The 25885-nt window shown below is 42.8% G+C and overlaps 1 protein-coding gene across 9 annotated transcripts in view; it reads left to right on the top strand.

The window, feature by feature from the left end:
- Positions 1-25885, top strand: part of SIPA1L2 (signal induced proliferation associated 1 like 2) — a 246944-nt gene that overhangs the window by 168865 nt on the left and 52194 nt on the right. For all 9 annotated transcript variants that reach the window (XM_027531068.1, XM_027531061.1, XM_027531063.1 and 6 more), the window contains exons 8-10: positions 5839-5996; positions 9303-9879; positions 13877-14151. In XM_027531068.1, coding sequence (XP_027386869.1) covers positions 5839-5996; positions 9303-9879; positions 13877-14151 — 1010 coding nt within the window. The remainder of the gene's footprint in view (positions 1-5838; positions 5997-9302; positions 9880-13876; positions 14152-25885) is intronic.

The raw sequence follows: 25885 nt of genomic DNA, 5'->3' as shown, positions 1-25885 counted from the left end.
GGATCTTCCCAACCCAGGAATTGAACCTAGGTCTCCTGCATTGCAGGCAGATTTCTTTATTGTCTGAGCCACCAGGGAAGCTGAGGAACCATTCAGCTTCATTAAGTTCTTCATTAAGTTCCACTGCATTAAGTTCTATACAAGCAGGTCCTGACTGCTGTTGGATTCACCTATAAATAGGCATCTAGACTATTTTGGAAGCATAAGGTGCTTATTCAGCTTTTCATGATTAGCTCTATTCCCAGGCCAGAAAAGGGGATATATACTTATACAGTAAGAATTATTGCTTTTTGAGTAGGCTGGCACTACTCATTTTCAGAAGAGAAATACTTGTATCTTCATAATCCTTTCTTATCTTCACTTTGTTATTAAATCATTAAACATCCACATTCATGGTTTGTTTCTCCATTTCCAAAATATTCAGCTTTGCTGAACTGGTTTGTACATTTATTCTTGTCATTGGTAAAATATTGTATGTAATATTTTTACATTCGTTATATGGTGAATCAGCAAATGCATCTTTGGAGTGGCGATTAAATTTGGTATCTTCTTGCTGATCTGAGATCAGAGTGGTTAATTGTGGTCACTTTTTTATGGAAGTGAAGAGGCAAGGTTTTCCTTCTCTAAGTATAGATCCTCTGTATTTATGTGGTAACTTGTGTGGGTTTTCCCTCTCTTTCTTATTACTCAGACTACTATTTCGTGTTCACTTTTTCCATTTCATTATACAGGAAGCTCTATAGATGTCTCTTAAAAACGACAGTGAAATTCTACCCACTGGTGTATGCATTTCTGAGTATAGAGTATATGGGCGGGGGCAGTGTGTTGTTTGCATGCCTGTGTATCGTGTGTGTTCTTTGTGCATTGTGCAAAATTAGGGGAGTCTCTGAAGGAGGGGAAGCTAGCCTTGCAGGTAAAGAGCAGACACTTCTAAAAAAAAAAATTGGTGGCACTGGGTCTGCGTTGCAGCATGAGGAATCTTCAGTTTCATTACAGCATGTGGGATCTCTAGTTGCAGCATGTGGGATCTAGTTTACGACTAGGGGTTGAAACGTCCCCCCACCCGCAACTGCACTGGAAATGCGGAGTCTTAGCCACTGGACTGCCAGGGAAGTCCAAGGGCAGACACTTTCTAAGCAAAGTTAGCAGACACAAGGTGCCTACTGCAGTGACTAGCAACAGGCGGCTCTCTAGAAGGGGGTTGTGACCAGTCAGACTGTCTGATCAGTCTGGAAGGATCAGGCCAGATCAGTCTTTATCAGCCCTGCTCATCCTGCCAAACTTTCCGATGACACCTAAAGGACTGAGATCCAGAATTTATGATTGTTCTTTTGAACGGGAACACATTTCATATTTTGCTCACTTCTGCACTCATCTCTTTGAATTTCAGAACTTGTGATTGTTAAACAATGCAGTTTTCTCTTTGAAATCATGCTCATTTTCACCTGTTTGCTTTTTAAGACAAGAAACTCTATCTGGAGATCTGCCTTCTCCAGTTTCAAATTAAGCTTTCACATCACTGACATTTAGAGGCGTTTTCTGAACCACATCTCACCTACTTTCTTATGTATGTGTAGCCTCTTCTCCCCTTTCTTCCAAAATTAGGTGTAACGTGTTTTGTTTTGTTTTCCTATCTTGCTAGGCTTTTTAAAAAAGAATGTAACAAATGAACCTATTTGCATAGAGGCTAGTAGATCTAACCAGGTTCAACTTTATGCCATTTTTGATGCATACGAGACTGCCTGGAGATTGTTTTCACTTGCTTCTGGTTGTTGCACCAAGTTAAAACTGGACCTGTGAAACTCTGAAATTTGTTTAAGGAATTGAAAATTTAAACCCACATGTTGCTATTTCTGTAGCATCTGTATGCTTTTCCGTCATGGAATTGGGTGAAGAATCACATTTTCACTTCCCTTGTCATAACAAGAGCTTATTCCTGTCTCACAGCTTGAATCCAGTGTTGGGAATTTAGCAGAACCGACTATGTAAATCTAATATAATATTTATTAACTCACTCTTTCAGTTGAAGACACTGAGTTGGCAGTCTTGGTGCCGAGCAAGTGTTAGGAGCTTCTTATGTCTAGAAGGGCCTAGAAGACGTCATCATTCCTTAATTCCTGAAATAGTACCAGGGACCTCTAGTGAATAGCAACCTGCCTTCCTGTGTGGACCACTGTGGTCTATGTAGGCTGCCACGCCCTTTCCCTTTCACTTCTGGAGTCCATTCTACAGAGTTTCATTGACCAGTTACAACAGGATATAACTAACTACAAAAGAGAACCCTTACCTTTATATAAGAAGCCCAAGAATTGCTTAGGTTATTTAATGTCCGACAATGAGTAATGTTTCTGAGAATTTGCCAGATGTATTACTTTAGTCTCTGAAGAGACTCAAGTATCCTGTTAATGGGCCAGGTGTTCATTTTCTTGGGCTGTTCTCTACAAAGAGCTTGAGATGTTATTTTCCTCTTCTTAATGAATCTGCATGTTTCCCATCCCCACTTTTTCTACAGAATGCATTCTGTGATCATGGTTAAATTAACCAGAATTTTAAAAATATTTCTAGCCCGTTTTACAAAGCAAAAGAATACATTTTTAGTGGTAACAAATCCACCTACCATTGCAGGAGATGTAAGAGGTGAGGGTTCCATCCCTGAGTTGGGAAGATCCCCTGGAGGAGGACATGGCAACCTACTCCAGTATTCCTAGGAGAATCCCATGGACAGAGGAGCCTGGCGGGCTATAGTCCATGGGGTCATAAAGAGTCAGGCACGACTCTAAGCATCTGAGCGCAGCCCATTTTACAAAGCAAAAGAATATGTTTAAAAAGAGATAAAAGCAGACCGGCATGTTATCAAAATAAGTAGCCTTAAATTTTCCTTTAACTTGGGCTTTAAATATTGCGCTTCCCGAAGTGAAGTGTGGGATCAGACCCAACATCTTCCTTCAGGAGGGAGAGAAATGGGTAGGAATAGCTACCTACACTTCACTGAGTAATGCGCCAGACCACCCTGCAAGATTGGCCAGGAGGGTGGTCACTGGGGAAGAGGGGCCCAGAGTCCCCTGTGTGCCTTGGCCACCATGAGCCCTGTCTTCTCACCAGTCTGAGAATTCCTGTGTTTCGAGTAAAGTACAGCATAAGCCACTGTATCGGCGCTCAGCAAATACACTGAAGACATTGTGAGATATTTTTGTTTATTTTTTTAAACTTTTCATTTGTTCCTGAATTTTCTTGTCCTATTACAGTACATGTAAATCATATGTTTCAGTTTATTGGGGATATGAAGGAAGACTATCTTAGCCTTGTACCATTTTCAGCTTGTCGTGGTGTTTGTTTTGTTTTATTAATTTAAAAAGTTTTAAAATATTTCTTTATCTGCTTGCTTATTTGGCTACTTCGGGTCTTAGCTGTGGCTCGAGGATTCGTTGTCGCAGCATGAGGCTTCATCATGGCATCTTTCGGGATCTCTCGTCGGGGTGCTTGAACTCTCTCTAGCTGTGGCACGAGGGCTTAGTTGCTCTGCGGCATCATGTGGGGTCTTAGTTCCCCAACCAGGGGTGAAACCCATGTCCCCCGCGCTGCAAGGCGGATTCTTAACCAATGGACCACCGCAGAAGTCCTCGTTTTATTTATTGTATTTTATTTCTTTGGCTGCACCACTTAGCATGTGGGATCTTAATTCCGCGACCAGGGATGGAACCCGAGCCCCCTGCAGTGGAAACGCAGAGTCCTAACCACTGGACTGCCAGGGCGTCCCATGGTGCTTGTTTTAGATATATGTCCCTGCCTTCTTTTCTTTTCTTTCCGTGAAATGTTTACTGTAGCTAACATCTGTGTCCACGAATGAATGGGTAAATAACACAGTGAATATATGACTAGTTTGCTACTGATTTTTTTACATGTTTCTGAAGTGGCACCTCATACTTAAATATCCAACAAACATTTTTGAAACAACAGATGGCTCATTAATGGATATTAATATATCTTTCAAAACTTCACTTGGGCAGTAAAACAATTTTCGTGTGTTTATAACTTTAACCATGGGGATTTAAATAGGAATTTTCCAGCATATGAATCAGCAATTTAACTGGCAAGCAGTGAATTCTGGAAGAATGGACATTTCGTTCCCACTTTTCCAGGCCTTTTATCATGCTAAATCACAAGTCAGGGGCCTGACAATGAAATCCTTTTTGTATATGGGTTTAAAAGGTTTTAAAAGTCGAACTTAATGCTCTTTACACTGAAGTATGTTCTGTAGGTGCCACATAAATTTGAACACAAGCTTGTTGCCTTTGTTATTGCTCGTAAAGAGAGATTTACTACCTGAGATTACCCTGTTCCTGCAGTGACATCACCGACTCCTGTAAAGATTACTGTCTCTATGAAAGCCGAGGATCACAGACTCTGAGCACAGATCCAGTGGCTTTAGGTGCATCAGCTTATGGGGTGTATGGGTTTATCAGCATGGATTCAGAGGTGTTCAGTGTTTTATTGTGCAGTGTTGTGTGGCTGTGATTGTGTATTTGTATCATTTGTTTATTCATATTGGGTAGGGGGTGTCTGCTGTGTCCTGGGCAGGCCGTTAGAACCCAGGAGACCAGAACTCAGTCAGACACGTCTCCTGCCCTCCTGATGATTATGACCTGACACAGGAGAAGGAAGCCAAGACTTAAAAGAGGACAAGACAGCCAGTGTTGTTGCCTTGAGCTTGGAGTGTGGCTGCAGGGCATGCGCAGTGTTGCCAAGAACATTTTTCCTGGTGTTGTGGTAGCTCAGACCTGAGTGGTCTAGGAGAGACTTGGGGTGAAGGGAGTGTTCTTGGCAGAAGGAACATCTCAAGTGAAAACGTTCAGTGTTACCACTATGGGGTTCTGTCTCTTCTGCATTTGTCATTTATTGGGCTTTCCAGCTCTTAATCTGGTGGATTCTGTGTTTCCAACATACATTTTAAAAAGGCCAGATTTCAGTTAATTAGTTTGAAAATATTAGCCACCAAAATAACAGCCTCCTGTATTGTTTTTAAATTTGTATATATGCACTTATGGCTGAGCAGGGTCTGTGCTGCTGCACGGGCTTTTCTCTAGTTGTGCTGAGCGGGCTCTGCTCTCTGGTTGCAGTACACGGGCTTCTCATCGTGAGGGCTTCTCTTGTGCAGCATGGGCTCTTGAGCCACGCGCTTCTGCAGTTGCAGCACGTGGGCTCAGTAGCTGTGGCTCCCGGGCTCTAGAGCACAGGCTCAATAACTGTGGCATGTGGGCTTAGTTGTCGCACAGCATGTGGGATCCTCCTGGATCAGAGATTGAACCTGTGTCTCCTGCACTGGCAGGCAGATTCTCTGCCATGGAGCCACCAGGGAAGCCCCCAGCCTTCTGTATTTTTGTCGCAGAAATGCACGTGTCTGTGGACGCACGGACGGAACGAAGCCCCTGATGCACTAAGTGAGGACTTGGAACTGCTGTGCCTTCGCTTGGATGCCATGCCATCTCCTGCCTTTCCGTTGGAGAGCTTAACCTACAAATCTCCTTAGAGCGATCTTAGCTCTAATGGGCTATTATTTCAGGGTTAAAAAAAAATGATACAGATGAAAAGGAGGGAGAATGACATTTTAAAGTTACATTTTAAAGTAAAAGATGAACTTAAGTATTGAGGCTTTTCTCTTCGTCGGTCTTTTAGCGTGGCCACATTGAGGAACCTGACCTTCCTAAGAACAGCTCTGCTTCTCTAAAACAAACTCCTTGAAATTGAAAGCTGAGTGCACTGTATATATTTACATATCTTGTTTTTACAGAAAACCTTGTCTGTAACTCTGTGTGTGTGTGTTCACTTCCCTAACCGCAGCTCCTGAGGAAAAGGCATATAGGAAATGACATTGTGACCATTGTCTTCCAAGAGCCTGGAGCACTTCCTTTTACTCCAAAAAGCATCCGGTCCCACTTTCAACACGTCTTCGTCATCGTCAAAGTGCATAATCCATGTACGGAAAACGTGTGCTACAGGTGAGTCGGCCGCCCCTGGCGCTCCGTGCTCCCAGAGTTGTTCCAACAGGTCCTCTTTTCCCAAAATATCTTTGTTTTCCAATTATTCTTTCTCAGCCCCTAATTATACTTTGATTTGTTTTTTCTCCCTAATTACATTTCCCATGGTCATCATTCAGGTACTTTCTGTAAGGAGTAATTGCCTTCTTCCCATTTTGAAACAGTGCAATTCCTAGCAGTTCATGAGTGTAGGTGACGCCTTTCCTCAGCATTCAGGACATCATCCAGCCCTGCCAGCGCCATCGCTTGGTTGCTGGCAGCCCCAGAGGTGGATGATGTGGCCACATCAGTGCTTCCCTGAAAGAAACATATGGTGATGGCCCAGTATCTCTTCTTGTCCAAGGTCTTGGAGACACTCACACTTGTGGGGCTCTCAAGACAGGCGTCTGATGCTTTGGTGCTCTCAAAAGGCCAGCCAGGTACCCAAGAATCCCAGGACAGGCTGGCAGGGCCTGCCTTTCCTCCACCCCTGCTCTTCTTCAGGCAGCAGCTGTCATGAGGCAACTGTCTAGTGGGGTGTTGTTGAAAGAGCGGTTCCCTGACCTGAGTGAGGTCCAGGTCTCCTGCCGTGTCTACAGCTTAGCTTATTTTTGTGTGTTAGTTGCTCAGTCATGTGACCCCATGGACTGTATAGCCCACCAGGCTCCTCTGTCCACGGGAATCTCCAGGCAAGAATACTGGAGTGGGTTGCCATTTTCTTCTCCAGGGGATCTTCCCAACCCAGGGATCGAACCCAGGTCTCCTGCATTGCAGGCAGGTTCTTTGCCATCTGAGCCACCAAGGAAGTCCTTACTTTGGGGGCCCTTCAATTCCTTATCTGAAAACTAAGGATAACAGTATTGACTTCAGTGTGTAGTTAAGAAGAATGAATGTTCAGAACGACTTTTATTTAAAAAAGTGATATTTGAAAAAAAAGACATCTAGCCTGTATAAAGGATATGTGCTTAGTTGCTCAGACATGTCCAATTCTTTGTGACCCCGTGGACTGTAGCCCGCCAGGCTCCTCTGTCCTTGGGGATTCTCTAGGCAAGAATACTGGAGTGGGAAGCCAGGCTCTCCTCTAGGGGATCTTCCCAACCCAGGGATTGAACCTATGTCTCCTGCACTGCAGATGGATTCTTTACCGTCTGAGCCACCAGGGACGATATGCCTAAATCCAATAACGTTAGTGCAAACATGCTCATTTGGCTTATTCTTCTGGGATCTCCCCCATGAATGGTAATTATGAAGAATCATCTTAAATGAACTTCCCTAATGGATTGGAAACATGAGCCTAGGGCGTTCTTGTATTTGGTGTTATTTTATCTGCTGCTATTTTTAGGTCAAATTGGGTATTTTTAATTACTTTCTATTTTTAGTTTATTCTTCTATCATGAGGTGGTTGATTAGCACAAAAAAAGTCTTAAAAGATAAGTAATACCTTTTCATTTTTATTTCTTTAGAGCTTTCTGGGTTTAATGAGATTACTGGGGGGGATGCCTTTGATATAGATCTTGCTTATAAACAAAGCGGCTTGCATTATGTTTTCTGTGGTAAAAGACAGTGTATACAAATGGTTCAAAGACAGGGTCATTGCCTTTTGAGAAACCACATGTTATTGCTAAGTTATCATTTACTAATGAGGTTCAAGTATAAAGCAGCAGAGTGCTTCAAGGTTTTAAAAGTGCCTCATAAACATTCATGGGCTTCCCATGTGGCTCAGTGGTAAAGAACCTGCCTGCCAATGCAGGAGACGTGGGTTCGATCCCTGGGTCGGGAAGATCCCCTGGAGGAGGAAATGGCAACCCACTCCAGTATTCTTGCCTGGAAAATCCCATGGACAGAGGAGCCTGGTGGGCTACAGTCCTTGGGGTCGCACAGAGTCGAACATGACTGAGCATACACACACGTGACAGAGTTTGCTTATCTGTCCCAAAGACAGGCAGTCCTTCCCTGTCCTTTCACACTAGCTGAGGCCCCGCCCAGACTGTCTTCTGGCTTATAGCTCATTTTCCCAGAAACAATTAACTCTGTTAAAGGGTGTGCAGGTTACAGCAAAGGTGGGAGATCCCTGGGGACTATGATCTATTTAGAGTCCCACCAGCTACATCCCAGAAGATTTCACACCTGTTTTCATTTCTTAACTCAATTCTTCCAGGATTTTCTACAGTGAAGAAAGTGAAGCATAGATGACTTCCTTTATTTATCTCGACACAGAAAATATCAGTCTGGGCAGATGTGGGATTGGTTCTCATTCTCGGTCTGCAGAAGCTGCTCAGTAGTTGGGGAGTAGATATTGGAGGGTTCATTCGTTCACTCACTCCAGCCTTTCATCTGCTAATTTATTAATTCACTCTTATTCCAAAACAGATTTGAGACAGTGAAAGCTTCTGTCTGATACAAGGGAGCATTATTGGTTTTGCCATATTAAAATGATTGCTATCACTCTATGTTTGAAATATCGTAAAACTTCCATTTCCATAAAATCTTCATTTAGGCTTCCAAAATGTGATCAAGTGAGCATTTCCTTGAAAAAAAAAGGGACATTCAAAAATGTTGGCTCTGTAGGGATGGTCTCTGTGCCCAGTAGCTCGCCATGAGGGCAGATCTCACTGTCAGCTGTTGGAGGGTCACTGCCTCTCAGTGGTGACTAGCCACGGAATCGAAAGAGCACCAACCTGGCTGCACATCCATTGCCCCTGCCTTAGCTCGCACAGTCATGGTGCAAACCAAAGAACTGGTAGTTGATACGGCAGACATTGATTTCTCACAGTTCTGGAGGCTGGAAGTCCAAGATCATGGTGTTGACAGGTTTGGTGCCCCCTGAGGCCTCTCTCTCGCCTTGAGGATGGGCATCTTCCTGCTGTGTGTTCACGTGGTCTCTGTTCTGTGTGTCTGCATCTCTGGTTACCTTTCTGTGTGTTCATGTTTCACTTTATAAGGACACTTGTTAGACTGGATTAGGGCCCACTTTCATGATTTCATTGACTTAACTATCTCTTCAAAGAAAAGACCCAGTCTCCAAACACAGCCACTTTCCCAGTTACTGGGGTTTTGGACCTCAGCATACAAATTTTGAAGGGAGGCTACTCAGCCTGTAACTTCCCTTCCCTGCACCAACTAAATTTGAAAGTTTTGCTTAAAAACAAACACTTGATATCCAGAGGTGTGGAAAAGAAGAGGCAGTGAAGTAGACAGCTTCAGTTGGAAGTGTGCTCTGCAGTTACATTTCTGAAGGTAACTATTATGGCATCGCAGTTCAACTTGTTTCTCCTTTTCCTCCCTCAGCGTTGGAGTTTCTAGGTCGAAAGATGTGCCACCATTTGGTCCACCAATTCCCAAAGGTGTCACTTTCCCCAAGTCAGCAGTATTTCGGGACTTCCTTTTAGCCAAAGTCATCAACGCAGAAAACGCAGCCCACAAATCGGAGAAGTTTCGAGCGATGGCCACTCGGACGAGGCAGGAGTACTTGAAGGACCTGGCGGAGAACTTTGTCACGACTGCCACCGTGGATACCTCCGCGAAATTCAGCTTCATCACTCTGGGCGCCAAGAAGAAGGAGAAGGTGAAGCCCAGGAAGGATGCCCACCTGTTCAGTGTGGGGGCCATCATGTGGCACGTCGTAGCGAGAGACTTTGGCCAGTCTGCGGACATCGAGTGTCTCCTTGGGGTTTCCAATGAGTTCATAATGCTGATCGAGAAGGATTCCAAGAACGTGGTCTTTAACTGTTCCTGCAGGGATGTCATTGGGTGGACATCTGGGTTAATGAGTATCAAGGTGTTTTATGAACGAGGAGAATGCATCCTTCTGTCCTCAGTGGACAGCTGTGCTGAAGACGTCAGGGAGATTGTCCAGCGCCTGGGCGTAAGTACAGGTTTTGTTTCCCCCCAGCCCCTTAGTCCTTCAACTTCATATTCATAGCTTCCGCTGTGGAAGTTCCACCCCAGATGTGTTACCTGGGGAATGAAATACTTTTCCTCATGGGTAGAACTGATTTTAGTCCTTGTGAGCGGTTACTGAAGCCATGAATGGTGGAGAAGCATCCATTAACAGTTGATTAGAAATGAAAAGTGGAAAAAAAAAAAAGAAATGAAAAGTGAAGCCAGCTTTCCAAAGGGAACATTGGGACTTATTTTTATAGTGGTTGAAGGAGGGACAGAAGAATTGACTAGACGTTGTGTGTGTTTGTAGAGACTTGCATGACAGCACCTTACCAGGAGGAGGTTAATAGGCACAGAATCACCGTTGACCATATTGATGGTCAGTGTAATCGTATTTGCCCCTTCAACTCTGTGCGTTTTTATGCAGTATTTCTGTTTAGTCTCCCAGGTTAAATATGTTATTAATCTTGCAGCCAGTTTCTTGCAGAGGTTTTATAGAATTACCTAGTAAGTTAGAAAGATTTAAAAGAAAAAGTCATGAAAGAGATTGTTATTTGTGGTACAAAGCAAAACCCTTCAGTGATGCCCATGGTATTTAGCAGTTGTATTTATAAGTCTTAGTATAACAAGGGAAGATACACATTTTAGTTTGAGTATATACAATAAAATTATAAGAATAAATCAAATGAACAAAATATGATTTGACAAAAGAATTTTTCAGTGTAAATCTTCCCCCAAGGGGATGTGTATTTGATTCATTAGAAAAGATTTAGTCAGTTATGGATCATGAGAAAAAGGAGAAATTGTACCCATTTCCTTCCCCCTTTCCTGCCACCACATATAAATCTTTTGTTATTCCAGACCACATAGAAGAGACAATGCAATCAAGGCAGTGTCTGCTGGCTTTGGAGAAATAATGTTGTTATTTGCAGGCACTCTTTACAGGAAGGGCCTCAGAGTGTTCAGCAGTATTGAGGGCATATGTGCACAAACCACGATGTGATTTGGGGATGATTAAGTGTGTGATCAGATTATGTATCTGGAGAATTGAGTTATCTGGTGAGTCTCAGGACACGTGCTTTCGGTAATCCTGGAAGTACTTCTTTTTCAGAGACCCACTGAGTCATTATAATCTGTGCTCTGGAAAATACAACACAAACACATGTCCCTTCACCAACCAGCAAAAATGCATGTCCCAAAGGGTGTGATACATTCACTATTCCAAGGACCCCATTCTACCATCTTTCTAGAAAAGTGACTGTGTGACTAAGCTGCCTGATAGCTGGAATATATTTGAGGAAATATTGAGTTAACCAAAAAGTTCCTTCGGGTTTTTCCATTAGATAGAGCAGAAAAACCTGAATGAACTTTTTGGCCAGTCCAATATGCTGTATCTAGGATGACTTATAACGGGAGATGGTAGAAATAAACCAACCCAAAGACCACTGGGGGCTTAAGGCTGGTGCCAGGCAGGAGAAGTAGAAGTGGAAAGGAAGAGGATGAGGCTGTCATAGTAGAGAGGTTGGGAAGGGGCACTGTTGGACAGATGCTGAACTCTGCATTTTCTAGTGGTGAAAACAGAAGTGCCTGTTATGCAGGTAAAGACACAGGTGGGACATGAGAACTCCTGCCTAAAGGGACAAGCAGGGCGGTCACTTTCTGAAGAGCCCAGGCTGGGTTGAATGCTCTGGTGTTGCCATCTTGAAACTCAGAAAGTTTTGTCTAAGGGGCCATACATTTTTATTTTGTACCAGATTTCACAAATTATGTAGCCAGTCCCAGGTGCAGAGGTAGGAGGCCACCATGTGATTATTGATCATGTAATTATGTGAGGAACTCCAAGTCAGTGGAGAGCATGATCCTTCAGCCTTTGTAAATGTTAACGAGCAAGGAACAGAAGGGAGAAAGAAACTGCAAAAAGTAGGGGATGTGACGGGTGGTTGGAAGAAATAAGAGGAAGAGACAGAACATGTGGGACTCAGGAAAAGCTTGACGGTTCACTCCTCAATCTGATATATGGATGTTAAATTTCAACTGAGAATTATGTTCCTATTGTAAAGAAGGCCGGGCACATGTCCTCTGTGGTCTTTTGGTCAGCGAGCTTAGTTGAAACAAAGCTGAAAAAAAGAAGTGAAAGAAAAATGTATTCATGTTGTATAGATTACAAAAGTACTTGTTCAACAATTTTGAATTAGTTCAGTTCAAAACTTTGGAAACTTCAGTCTTTCAAAACTTCACCACTAAGACCAGCAATCCCTTTCCCCATTTTCCTAAGCCCCAGACTGTCCCTGCACCTACGAGAAACTGATTGGCAGTGTGAGCACTGGGGTGGTAACCGTGGCAACGTCAGCCACGCGGGCGAGACACTGCACCAGTCTGGGCCCCACAGCTGTGTATACAGTCATAGGTCTTATTAAATAGGAATCTGTGTATTCAGAGCACGTTTCATGGAGAATTTATTTTTAAAACTGAAACTTCACACATGAGCTCTGTGCTTTGGAGGATACGGGTATGATACCTCCTGGTTTTAAAGTACCCACAAGTAAGTGATGCCATGGTCACCAAAGAGCTCCTTTGGTGGCTCAGTGGTGAGGAATCCGCCTGCCAATCCAAGGGACACAAATTAGATCCGGTTGGGAAGATCCCCTGGAGAAGGAAATGGCTACCCACTGCAGTATTCTTGCCTGGGAAGTCCTATGGACAAAGGAGCCTGGTGGGCTACAGTCTGTGCGGTCGCAAATAGTCCAACACGACTTAGCAGCTAAACAACAATGACAATATGTCATCAAATTATATCTTCAGTGACCCCGTGTTTCTCTTCCCATTCACGTGGGCTATTCTCAGTAGGAACTTTTGAGGGTGGCGCTAACGAAGTGCTGGTGCTTTAGTGTACCTAGTGAGATGCTTCCTGCAGGAGGGCCTTTCTGCATGCTGCCCTCGTCTGGAGACAGTGAGGAGGCTGGCTGGCTGGCCCACGTTTGATCTGGATGGTCCTCACCACCCAGGCAAGCGCGGGCAGGCAGTCCCAGGAGAGGGGTCCCAGGGTTTAGAATAGGATGTCCACAGGTTGCTACAGAGGACACTTCTGGTTTCTTAACCTTTGGACTTCCTGCTGCTGCCCATCCTTGGGGGCAGGTCACTAAGTGTTAGCTTGGAAAGGCATGGGGCCATTTTTCTTTCATTGTTTGTATATGCCACACTTTGTGTATCCATTCTTCCATCCATAGGCACTTGAGTTACTTCCACATTTTGATTATTGTAAATAACACTGCTAAGAACATGTGTGTATACATACCTCTTTGAGACCCTACTTTCAATTCTTTTGGGTATATACCCAGAAGTAGAATTGCTGAGTCACATGGTAATTCTATTTTATATTTTTGAGGAACTGCCATACTGTTTTTCATAGCTGATGCACCACTGGGCCATTTTATAAGTTGAATTACATTGTCTAATAGGGAATTTCCTGGCATCTAGTGGTTAGGACTTGGTGCTGTGACTGCTGGGGTCCTGGGTTCGACCCTTGGTTGAGAAGTAGGATCCTGCAAGCTGCACAGTTGGGCCAATAATAATAATAATAATAATAATTGCCTAGTGGGCTTTATTGCTTTGATGAGTGACAGGCTTCATGTTTTTTCAGTTGCTTCAGTCTCTTTGAAACAATGGAATTTAGATGCTTGAGCACCAAGTCAGGTGACATAGCAAGGGGAGGGGAAAGTTTTTAGAGCCCATCTTAAGCTCTCAGGCTCTGGATCATTGGCTTCTAGGAAAAAGCAGGACACCTGTATCCGATTTGGCTTTGAAGAATGAAACCATCATTTTACTTGTGTTATTTTCTCTGCGGCGGATGCCAAGGATAATTACGATAAAGTTTGGGTTGAACGGTGTCCCTGCCTTGTTTTCTTGTCGCTGGGGTAGCTGGAGGGCAGGGCCTTGGTGCCTCCTGTAGCCCTGCCTCTCATCGTCCCCTTCCCCCTTAGATCGTGACCAGAGGCTGCGAGACAGTAGAAATGACCCTGAGGAGGAACGGGCTGGGCCAGCTGGGCTTCCACGTGAACTTCGAGGGAATTGTGGCAGACGTGGAACCTTTCGGTTTTGCGTGGAAGGCCGGCCTTCGCCAGGGTAGCCGCCTCGTGGAGATCTGCAAGGTGGCCGTGGCCACGCTGACCCATGAGCAGATGATCGACCTTCTCCGGACCTCGGTGACTGTGAAGGTGGTCATCATCCAGCCCCATGATGACGGCTCGCCTCGGAGGTAAGGCTCTCGTGCATGAGCGCTCCTCCTTGGCCTCTACGGCAGGTGCTGTCCTGTAAGACCCTCAGAATACAAGGTCATATGCATCTTCCACCGAAGTTGTTCGGACATCCATCATTAGCACAACTTAAAAGATCTATTAAAAAATCATTAGTATATAATAAATGATACACTCTCATTTTCTAAGCTCTCCTTTGGTACACTGAAGCCATTGGGTTCGGAATATTTACTTGCATGTGTGATGGAATACTGGGAAATCAGATACACTGTTTGGTGACCACTCCATTCTGGTTGAACTGGTTCAGGGCTTTCTCATAAGCTATCATGGGAAACATAGAAGAAGTGACTGGACTTGGCAAGCTCGGAGATGGATGGGTGTGAGGAATAGGAACAAGAGTGGAATTAGAAAAGGATACTGTGGCATTGTAAATAGAAAGTTCTCAGGCTCAACATCAGAGGGGTACTAGGCCAAAAGGAGAAGGAACAAGCCACCCACCTGGCTGTGGCCCGCCTGTACGGTAGGTAGTATGAATAGTGGCATCTGGAGCATCCTTTCTCTGCCTCCATCTCAAGTGGAGGTCCTACTGGTCCCCCCAGAGCTCTGGCTTAGGAGGGATCGGCGTGCTTGAAATCCAGGCCAGGCACTAGCTATGTGACTTTGTCACCTGCCAGTTCTTATTTTCAGTCCCTCAATCGTGTCTGACTCTTTGCAACCCCATGGATTGCAGCACGCATGCCAGGCTTCCTTATCCTTCACTATCTCTTGGAATTTACTCAAACTCATGTCCATCAAGTCAGTGATGCCCTCCAAATATCTCATCCTCTGTTGTGCCCTTCTCCTCCTGCCCTCAGTCTTTCCCAGCATCAGGGTCTTGCTCTCTCTAAGCCTCACTTAATGTCTGTAAGGTGGGATTATTATATTGCCTACTTCTTACTGTTGATGAAAGTTAAAGAAGGTGATAATATGTAAAGCAATCTGCACCTCTGGCATAGTCAAAACCCCACACATTTAGTGAGAAACAAACACACAAAAGACTAAACCTTTAGGATAGTCATTTGAATTTTTTCATGCTGTAAAAGAAATTCTTACTCAAAGATAGCAGAATGACTATGTCCACTCCCTGATCTTGTTTCTGTGGTAACCGAGGTCCCTCTCTGTACTCTGTCCATTTCCTTTCTCCCAACCTCCAAATCAGCACCATCGAATAGCACTTTCTCTGAGGACATGTTCTACATCTGTACTGTCTAAACAGTAGCCACTAGCCACATGGGTAGCTTGAAATGTGGCTAACGCAGCTGAGAAAATGGAGTTTTTATTTTAATAAATGAACTAAGACTGTGTTAGCCACATCTGGCTTGTGGCTGCCATATTGATTGGATGGTGTGTGTGCCTGTATGCTCCGTCATGTCTGACTCTGTGACCCCCTGGAGTGTAGCCTACCTCATGGAGTTTTCCAGGCAGGAATACTGAAGTGGGTTGCCATTTCCTACCCCAGGGGGTCTTCCCACCCCAGGGACCGAACTTGAGTCCCCTTCATTGGGAGGCTGATTCTTTACCACTGAGCTACCTGGGGATACACCAGCTCTAAACCATGATCTTTTTTTAGAAAATAAACCAGTGGTAAACCACCTTCCTCTCTGGTTAATGTACAGAATTTTACAAAACTGTGTTTCTGTTGGTTATCTTACCTTTTGCTCCCTGCTTAACTTTCTATGGTCTGATTTCCTATATCTGCCTAGTAAGGTTATAGAGTAAAAGTTAATGAGCTGAAATTTTTGAGAGTAGCAGCCACATGTCACAGGAAATAACAAAGTTATTTCTTGTTGCCTTGCCAGATTCTGTCCATTAAATTCATTTACTCCCCAAGAATCCTGTGAATCACTCCTAGGGGTGTGAGTACAAGGAAATCAGATACAAAAATTACTTTCCTAAAAACAAGACTTGGACATAACAGAAAGCAAATCCTTTAATCTTTGAAGCTAAAATATTTGTAAGTGAAAGTTTTTTAATAGATTTTATTTATTATAAGTAAATTATAAGCCACTTATTAGAAATTTTACCACATGGTAAGATTTTTTTCTTCATTGACTGGAGGTATAGATTTATAAATTTTGTGGTGAGAATCAAATTTTGTGCTGTCTTCAAGGTTGATTACTTCTGTTGAATTTGATGTAACTGTTACCATGTTCTCCCCAAATTAAAAAAAAGCAAAACATTTTTCTCCTATGTTTAGTTTTGGTCTGATGTTACTCAGTAAGACATTTCTTTTAAGCTTTCAAGAGATATCGTTAATAAAAACGTTAGAGTTATCATTATATTTGGTATTTAAAACATATGATTTAGAAAAGTAGAATTTCTTAAGTAATACCAAATTGTTTTTCAGCTAAAGCGAATAAACAAAAGCTACCACTTAAAAGTTCTGCCTGCTATTTTTCTATCCAAGGACTTGTTATCTGCTTTGGTCTGCACATAATTCTTTCTTTGTTTTAAATGTAAATTCTCTTACTGAAACTGTTCAAGATATTTAGAGATTTTGCTTTTGTCTCCTCAGAATCTCCTTAATGTTATTCCCTGAAGATACAAATTTTTCTCCTGATTAATCTGAAATAGCTATCTTCTATATTTTTAACCTTAGCCAGGATGAGAATAAGCTGTTTACCTGGTAGTGACTCTCCAGAAGTGGTCCACCTATCATCCACATTTCCACAAGTCAGGAAGCTTTTAAGCCTAGCATGTATCATTTAAGATGCTTGCGGTTCAGGCCTCCAATTTTCTGTGAATTTGAATCCGTAAATTTGCAGATCTACATTGTTGTTAGTTTTGGATTCATGTTCTGTGCCAGCAGCTCCCTGGACACCCTGATAAAAGGACTCATCGTGATCTGGCAGCCTTACGTCACTGGAAATTATCCTTGAAGTGACAACCCTTTGCTTTAGACTCTCTTGCTGAGTATGAGGGCTTCCCAGGTGGCAGTAGTGGTAAAGAATCCACCTGAAATGCAGGGAACACATAAGATGCAGTTCGATCCCTGGGTTGGGAAGATCCCCTGGAAAAGGGCATGGCGGCACACTCCAGTATTCTTGCCTGGAGAATTCCATAGACAGGGGAACCTGGCAGGCTACTGTCCATAGGCTCACAAAGAGTCAGACATGACTAAAGTGACTGAGCATGTACACATGCATGCTGAATATGAAATGTCTTACATTTCATCCCCACCCTAAGCAAGTCTGGGCTTCCCTGGTGGCTCAGAGGGTAAAGAATCTGCACGCAATGTGGGAGACCTGAGTTCGATCCCTGTGTTGAAAAGATCCCCTGGAGGAGGGCATGGCAGCCCACTCCAGTATACTTGCCTGGAGAATCCCCAGGACAGGAGCCTGGCAGGTTACAGTCCATGGGGTTGCAAAGAGTCAGACGCAACTGTAAGTAAGCAAGTAAGCACAGCACAGCTGAGCACCATCAGCCTTCTGTGCTATTAGATTTTATTAATGACACTGTGGAGGAGGGTATAGAAGGAGAAATGAGCAACACTTCACTCATTTTGAAAATTAAAGTGCAAACCTTTTTTAAATTTAGTTTTTATTTTATATTGGATCATAGTTGATGTATTAAATACAATGTTGTGTTAAGTTTCAAGTGTACAGCTAAGTGATTCAGTTATCCATATACATATATCCAGATTCTTTTCCCGTTTAGGTTATTACAGATCTCTACAGAGTAGAGTTCCTTGTGCTGTACAGTAGATCCTTGTTGATAAAGTACAAACCTCTTAAATGAAATATCGCTTAGTACCTTTATTCCTGCAGCAAAGTATATAAAGATGGCCCTTTAGGTAAAACTACTCTTTTGATTTGTGGCGTGGAAAAAGGCGCCATCTTTCACGAATCGGCTCTTACTTGTCAGTGAAATGGCCAAATGAAAATATTAATTTAAATGGATGTGTGTGTAATTTTTCCTTTTAAGTTGTCTTTAGTGTAAGAGCCATAAGGACTACTAAAATGGCCAAGTTCATGAGTTGCAAGATATTTCAGCCTTTATAAACATCATGAATAATAGAGTGAAAAATGCTTCAGTTAATTTTTGCCATTTGTCAGCTTTTTTTTTTTTTTTTTTGCCCTGCACAATATCAAGGAGAAGAAATTCTCCCCGGAGCCCATCTGCTTCTGTCAGGAGTGGGAGAGGCCTGTCATTTAATAGACTCGCTCCTAGTCGTCTGTAGGTCAGAAGGTATTTGCTTATGACTCAGAAGCTGCTGGATTAAATGAAGTCTTTAGTTGGGAAAGTATTTATGTGGAATCAAAAGGCATCCCACATTTTGAAGTCCTTTTCTCAAGCCTTGGGGTGATGATAACTCAGCTGTCCCCAGGCTTGAAAGGAAGGCAGAGCCCAATTTTATTTTCCTTGTGGAGTTCCAGCAGGCATGGAGCAGAAAGGTTCCCTCTGGGAATGCTTATTAGCTGATCTCCTGCTGCGACTGGATCTGGGAGAGGCTTCATAGCGATTGGGAATTGGGAATGAGTGGCCAGGAGCAGTTAGGGACTAGTGCTCTTCAAATGGAAATGAGGTTTGCAAGGGAGTGAGGGCTTTTCCCAAGCAGACAGTCTCTGTGGCAAAAATGAAGAAGAGTTTCCAAGACGCTTAATTAAGCATTTCTTGGTTTTCTGAAAGGCAGGGCATGGCCTCAGTCCCTAGCCTTCAGAGGTGACTGACATTCTATCAATGTCACTTTAAGGAAGGTGCATCAACTTAAAAGGCTGATATAAAGGAAATAACAGCTCATCAGAATTATGCATGAGTTGTGATACAATGTGAGTGATTTAGTAAATATGTCCAATAAAAATGGAAATGAAATTCCATGCTGTGGTGCATCTGTTTTGTGTGATTTTTCATACTTCATTGACATACTGTGCAAGACGTATTTTTCTATATAATGCAAAACAGTGGGAATTATCTCATGTTGTCACGAATCTAAATTCTTGTTCTCTGATCATTCTGTACAATTGAAGCCATAGCCGCCAGGACCTTGACCATTCAACTCCCGGAAGTACACAGAGTGGGGCATAGAAATAGAAATGGAGAAGAAAACTCAATTTTGTCAGGTTAGCAATTGATAGGTAGGTATAAATAGATGAATAATAGAAGGTAGAAACATCGACTATAGGTAGATAGGGAGACAGAAAGAGATGATAGATAGATAGGTGGTGAGTTGAAATCTGGATTAGAGAGAGGGTTTAGATTAGGGTTCCTTGTATTTGTTTGGATAAGTAAAACCAGTTCTACCTGATATTGTCTCATAGACTCTGATGAGTCTATGAGAATGTGACTATAATGAATATAGAATATTCATTACAATAATGAATTGTAATGTGAACTGTTAAAAAAAAAGTATGAAACTTAAGGTTCTCACAGTAAGCTGAAGCGCAGTCACTATTCCGTGTCCTCTGCGTCCTCTGATACATTTAGATTATCTTCTCCCTCCTAGGAGTAAGAACACTGGATTATAGAACGAATATAAGGTAGGTTATGTACTAGTCATTCATTCCGTCACTCTGAACCAGCTTGTCCAGGGCTATTAAACATGGAAAGAACAGACATAACCTTTGCATTCTTGGGCTCCTTTTCATCTTGTGGCATTCTGTAGTACTTCCGGGACCTCCCTGGTGGCCCATTGGTTAAGACTCCACACTCCCAATGCAGGGGACGTGGGTTTGAGCCCTGATTGAGAGACTAAGATCCTGAATGCCACAGTGCGGCCAAAAATAAATAAAATACTTCCCGTTTATATTTTGTCCTGATCGTTGTCCAGTGACGCTGGGCAATGGTGATGAACAGCCAGTGAATACAGTCTCTCAGGGAAATTTATGTGTCAGAAACCAGGTGTTATGTAGCTATTGAGTCTTCTGTTGAACTTTGGAATAGAATGCTTTTCCTCAGGAAGCTTTCTCAGGAGGAAAAAAAAAAAAGGAAATGGTTGGCTTCATGAAGAACTTTTTGGCCCCCCCCTTTTTTTTTTAATATTTTAAAAAATGTATTTATTTTTAATTGGAAGGTAATTACTTTATAATATTGTGTTGGTTTCTGCCTTACATCAACATGAATCAGGTTCAAAAGTCATCTCCCTTTTGAACCTCCCTCCCACCTCCCACCTCATCCCATCCCTCTAGTTTGTCCCAGAGCACCAGATTTGAGCTCCCTGCATCATACAGCAAATTCCCACTGGCCCTGTTTTATGTTGAATGCTGTGTTTGGTCTGGGGTGCAGTGGGTGAAGACACACTCCACCCCATGTCTGGTGAGAACGAAACACAGGAAGCTGATGACTTAGTACGAGCCAGCCTCACTTCCTGTGTAATAGACACGTACCTTGTCAATTCAAAGACCTTATTCAGAGGGCTTGGTCAAGTAGGTTTCTGGATCTCTTTTACTGTAGTCTCAGGGTCTCTCTGTTTCTATCTATAAATTAAAGAAAAGTGAATTAATATTTCATCAAGTGCCTACCTATTTCAGATGTGACACTGCCCTTACCTTTACAGTCAGTTACACTGTGTGGTTATCTCCCTTATTGGAAGCGTTTGATTTTTTTATGCAACAGAAGGAGTTTGTGATTCGAGTGAATGAGCACCAATTATCCCTGTCACCTTGTTGGATAATTTGGAAAGAGTCTTTTAGCTATTAGCAGGCTATTAGCATAACAGACATTAAAATGATGAAAATATCGGTGATTACTTCAATCCCTCAGGCTATAAGGTCTCTTTGACAAAGTGCATAATGTAAAAGAAGCAGATATTTTGTTTGAGGGGATCTATCTGCCTTTGTTGCCAAAGAGAATCTTTCAGCTCCTAGTGGGCTCATTAAATGTCCTTTGATAGTTTCTGAAGGAGACGGGTGAGTGTGTTGGAAAGAGTGCTGAGCTAGGAGTCAGCTTCCGTGTTCTAGGGTGAAAGCTGTCTCACCTTTCCAAGTCTGTGAGCCTTCTGCAAATTGTAGATGTCCTTTGTACTACTGCAGACATTTCTGTGAAATTGAAATGGTGTAGTGTAGGTGGAAACCTGCCAAGTGCCGTACAAGGGAAGTGTGGATCAGAAGTAAAGGACTGCATTGCAATATGTTGGAAGACTTCATGAGATTTGTGGCTTGAGGTCAAGGTTCACTGAGATTCTCCCAACAAAGTGAAACCAACAGGCAATTTCAGAGTAAATGCAAGTTGTAATTACGTGATTTTAGCTGTGCTGTGGCTCCATGGTTTACCCAGTCCACACCTTGCCAATTTGTTCAACTCTTTTTTTTTTTTTTTCCTGGTAAGAATGCATCTCATTCCTTTAAACTTTCCCAGCTCTCTTTCTCAGTTCTTTGGGAGTTTGTTGTTGCGCCTCAACAGTATTTACCCCTATGTAGTATCCCTAGGATTTCTCCTACTTCTTCATCTTTGAAAGTCATACATCCAACTTTGGTATGAGAGTAAAGAACAAAGTATCAAAATAATGATTCATTGTTCTATCGATGAATGTGCACAGGGAATTTTACAGCTCTGAAATTTTCTGTGCTTCTGGTTATTACATAAAGTTAAACTTCCCCGTTCTATAGTTCTGTAAATATATATTATCTAGAAAGAACTTTCAGCAAAGTATATGAGCCGTTTGCTGTTTTATATTGTCTTTCTTTATGGAAGCAAAAAGTCATATTATCAGTTTGAAACTAATTTCTTTCCTTGACGCTTTCGCTTTGGGAAGCTCGCACACTTCCGTAATTAATCTTGACACACCCTCCGCTGTTGCTGTTCCACTGGCAAGACGTAAAACACGGGTCCAAAGAGTCTCTCCCCTTTCTGAGCTGCGTATTCGCAGATCTGGGTGTTGAGCACAGGGCACTGACTTCTCTCCCTTCGGTGGAAAACGGTTTGACTGCTGTAGAGCATTTCTACTGATAATAAAGAAAACTGTGCAGCTTGGCTGGGCTCCAACAGTGAGAGTCCTGATGGTCAGGCGGTCCAAGTTGAAGCTCCTTTAGAGCTGAGATTACAGCCTGGCCAGCAGTGATTCTGGTTTCAAGCACCCATTTATTAGTGGTAAAGGGAGGGTCCTCTTCCAGAAAACCGGACATATCACTTAGAAGGGATGATGATGCCATCTTGGCGACCTTCCCGGTTGTCTCTGAAGTCCTGGGTCCATGCTACAGTGCTGAACAGTGATCGTGAGTGCCTGTCAGCTGTGAGCCAGAGGGCACACAACCTCTGCGCTGCTGAGCCTAGAAGCTGGAAAGTGGGAGCAGCCACAGACTGGAAATTTACAGGCGGGAACCCCTGGTGTAGACAGCTTCTGGAAGCAGGGAGAACATGGAAGAGTGTGGATGTAAGGAAGTTACTCAGTGTCCCTGGTAGAGGAGTAAGCTGTCGCACGGAGTCCACAATGCCAAGTGCAGAGGAGCAAGTGGGGTTGTTTGTCAGAATAAAGCAGTCAAACCTAAGATGCTCTGAGGGCTCCAACTAAGGGAGCCACTTGTTATTCTGATAGTTTTGTAGCATCACATTTTTAAACCAGCACGTTGTTTTTGATGCTCTTGGTCTACAGAATGTTTTCCCTTCTAGGCCAGATGACTGGGAGAGATTATGAGACTCAGAAAAGTCATTCTCTAGACAATCAATGTTAAAAATTAAATTCGTTTTGATCCCTGAAGCTGAGTTTGTTTTGATCCCTACCTAGCATGGCAATTAGAAGCATAAGTAGATGATGTTTGTTACGAAGCAAAGACGTAGTCGTGTAAGTGCTCACGTGCTAGTGATACCCCAGCCTTATCTATGCCTTCGAGTGCCTTCTTTTGGCAGGCACACCATGAAAACGGTGCCAGAAACTAGAAATACAGTTCAAATCCACTGACTCAGTTTGGTGTATTGAAAGGAGATGGAGCACGTTTATCAGTGAGGTCTGTGATTTCTCCACTAATGTAGGAAAGTAAAAGATGGAAGTCTTTTCTTCAACAACAGCTCAGTTACACACGAGATTAGCAGCTCACTTGTTCAGAAGTGGGCTTTCCTAGTAGCAGTTGGTAAAGAATCTGCCTGCAATGCAAGAGACCCAGGTTCAATCTCTGGGTCAGGAATAGCCCCTGGAGAAGGAAATGGCAACTCACTCCAGTACTCTTGCCTGGAGAATTCCATGGACAGAGGAGTCTGGCAGGCAACAGTCCATGGGATCACAAAGAGTTAGACATGACTGTGCGACTATGTTCAGAAATGACTTCTTGGATCTTTTTTGCATTTCGTCAGTTTGGGTCTGAATTGTCCTTTATTCACTGGCCAGAAATGTGTGCCAAGTGCCCTTCACCAGTGCTGGATATTCCGATGAGTGGGGCTCTTGCCTGGCATCCTGTGCTCAGACCACACAAGGTGGACAGAGCAGTGTGCCCAAGGGCAGGGACAGTTTCTGGTACCTCTTGCACCCTGAGCACCTCTGAAGGCTCATTTGTAATTTTATTTTACACCTCTTCCCATTTCCCTAAAAATCGGCTGAATTTCCATATGTATCCTTCAAGGATTTCCTCATACATATGGAACAGAACTGAATTTGACTAGGTTTGATGATATGTTATAGTCATATTTATTTGATGTCTTGGTCATAAAAAGTAAACAAAGCAAATATCTAGTTTGTGAGAGTAGTTACCATAAAAGTGTCATGGCAGAATTAATTTTGATTTTAAAATAAAGTCATTCTTTAAGCTTATTTTCATGAGGGCAAAAGAATGCCTGTGTTTAGTATTAAAAGATCATTTACATATAACCTTGTGCAAGAGGATGGAAATGAAATATTCAACCCCCATTCTCTCTTCAACCTAATATGTGGCACAAATTTTTGTCAGTGGTCTCTCAAATATTAGTCATGATTATGCATTTATATAGCTTTTTTTTACCCAAGATTGAAGCTAAATTACAGCCTCTTACTAAAGACTATAGTCTGTGAGCATGAATTAAAGACGCTGTACCCAGCAGCCTGTCTTTTCTTTTTTTCTTTTTCTTTTTATACCAAACCCAATAAACTGGAAACACAGAGCAACCTCTGGAAATGCAAGGTGCCCTTTCTTGCCTGAGATTCAAGGTTCACATGCATTTCATTCAAAACACAATTCAGGACTTTTCACTGTTAAGAGATTCCTTGACTTGGATGATGCAGGCAGCTTTAGCCTTTGAGACCCCAAAGCCTGAGGTTCACCTGAATGTCCAGTGACTTGCTTACAACATAGGTTAGGGTGGAAGACAGGATTCCGTGTTCTTGATGTTTTCATGTATGCTAATATCCCACCTTTATGATTTTTGATTAGGTCATTGGCCATATGCATGAATCAGTAGTCCCAGGGGATGTTGTATCTAATTAAATAGAAAGACACTTGGAAACAGTATAAATCCATGGGCAAAAACGTGTAGCGTCTTAGCACTTTATTTTGAAAAATGCAACCCAGTGTAAATCTCAGCTTAGCAGGTTTGGCCAGTTGTTTAGCACATTCATGAAATCCAGAGTAATTTAAACTTGCCTAGGTAAAAGAGCACATTTGGAAAACTCAGCAGTGGCCACAGGACTGGAAAAGATCAGTTTTCATTCCAATCCCAAAGAAAGGCAATGCCAAAGAATGCTCAAACTACCGCACAATTGCACTCATCTCACATGCTAGTAAAGTAATGCTCAAAATTCTCCAAGCCAGGCTTTAGCAATACATGAACCATGAACTTCCAGATGTCCAAGCTGGTTTTAGAAAAGGCAGAGGAACCAAAGATCAAATTGCCAACATCCGCTGGATCATCGAAAAAGCAAGAGAGTTCCAGAGAAACATCTATTTCTGCTTTATTGACTATGCCAAAGCCTTTGACTGTGTGGATCACAATAAACTGTGGAAAATTCTGAAAGAGATGGGAATACCAGACCACCTGACCTGCCTCTTAAGAAACCTATATGCAGGTCAGGAAGCAAGAGTTAGAACTGGACATGGAACAACAGACTGGTTCCAAATAGAAAAAGGAATATGTCAAGGCTGTATATTATCACCCTGCTTCAGTTCAGTTCAGTTCAGTTCAGTCACTCAGTCATGTCCGACTCTTTGCGATCCCATGAATCGCAGCATGCCAGGCCTCTCTGTCCATCACCAACTCCCATCTGAATGCAGAGTTCCAAAGAATAGCAAGAAGAGATAAGAAAGCTTTCCTCAGTGATCACCCTGCTTATTTAACTTATATGCAGAGTACATCATGAGAAACGCTGGGTTGGAAGAAGCACAAGCTGGAATCAAGATTCCTGGGAGAAATATCAATAATTTCAGATATGCAGATGACACCACCCTTATGGCAGAAAGTGAACAGAAACTAAAAAGCCTGTTGATGAAAGTGAAAGTGGAGAGTGAAAAAGTTGGCTTAAAGCTCAACATTCAGAAAACGAAGATCATGGCATCTGGTCCCATCACTTCATGGGAAATAGATGGGGAAACAGTGGAAACAGTGTCAGACTTTATTTTTGGGGGCTCCAAAATCACTGCAGATGGTGATTGCAGCCATGAAATTAAAAGAGTCTTATTCCTTGGAAGGAAAGTTACGACCAACCTAGATAGCATATTGAAAAGCAGAGACATTACTTTGCCAACAAAGGTCTGTCTAGTCAAGGCTATGGTTTTTCCAGTGGTCATGTATGGATGTGAGAGTTGGACTGGGAAGAAGGCTGAGCGCCAAAGAATTGATGCTTTTGTACTGTGGTGTTGGAGA

This window comes from Bos indicus x Bos taurus, chromosome 28, assembly GCF_003369695.1.
Source record: "Bos indicus x Bos taurus breed Angus x Brahman F1 hybrid chromosome 28, Bos_hybrid_MaternalHap_v2.0, whole genome shotgun sequence".
In the NCBI taxonomy this organism is placed as follows: Eukaryota; Metazoa; Chordata; class Mammalia; order Artiodactyla; family Bovidae; genus Bos; species Bos indicus x Bos taurus.
The sequence above is the reverse complement of the archived record's forward strand: the minus strand, read 5'-3'. Positions and strand labels throughout refer to the sequence as shown.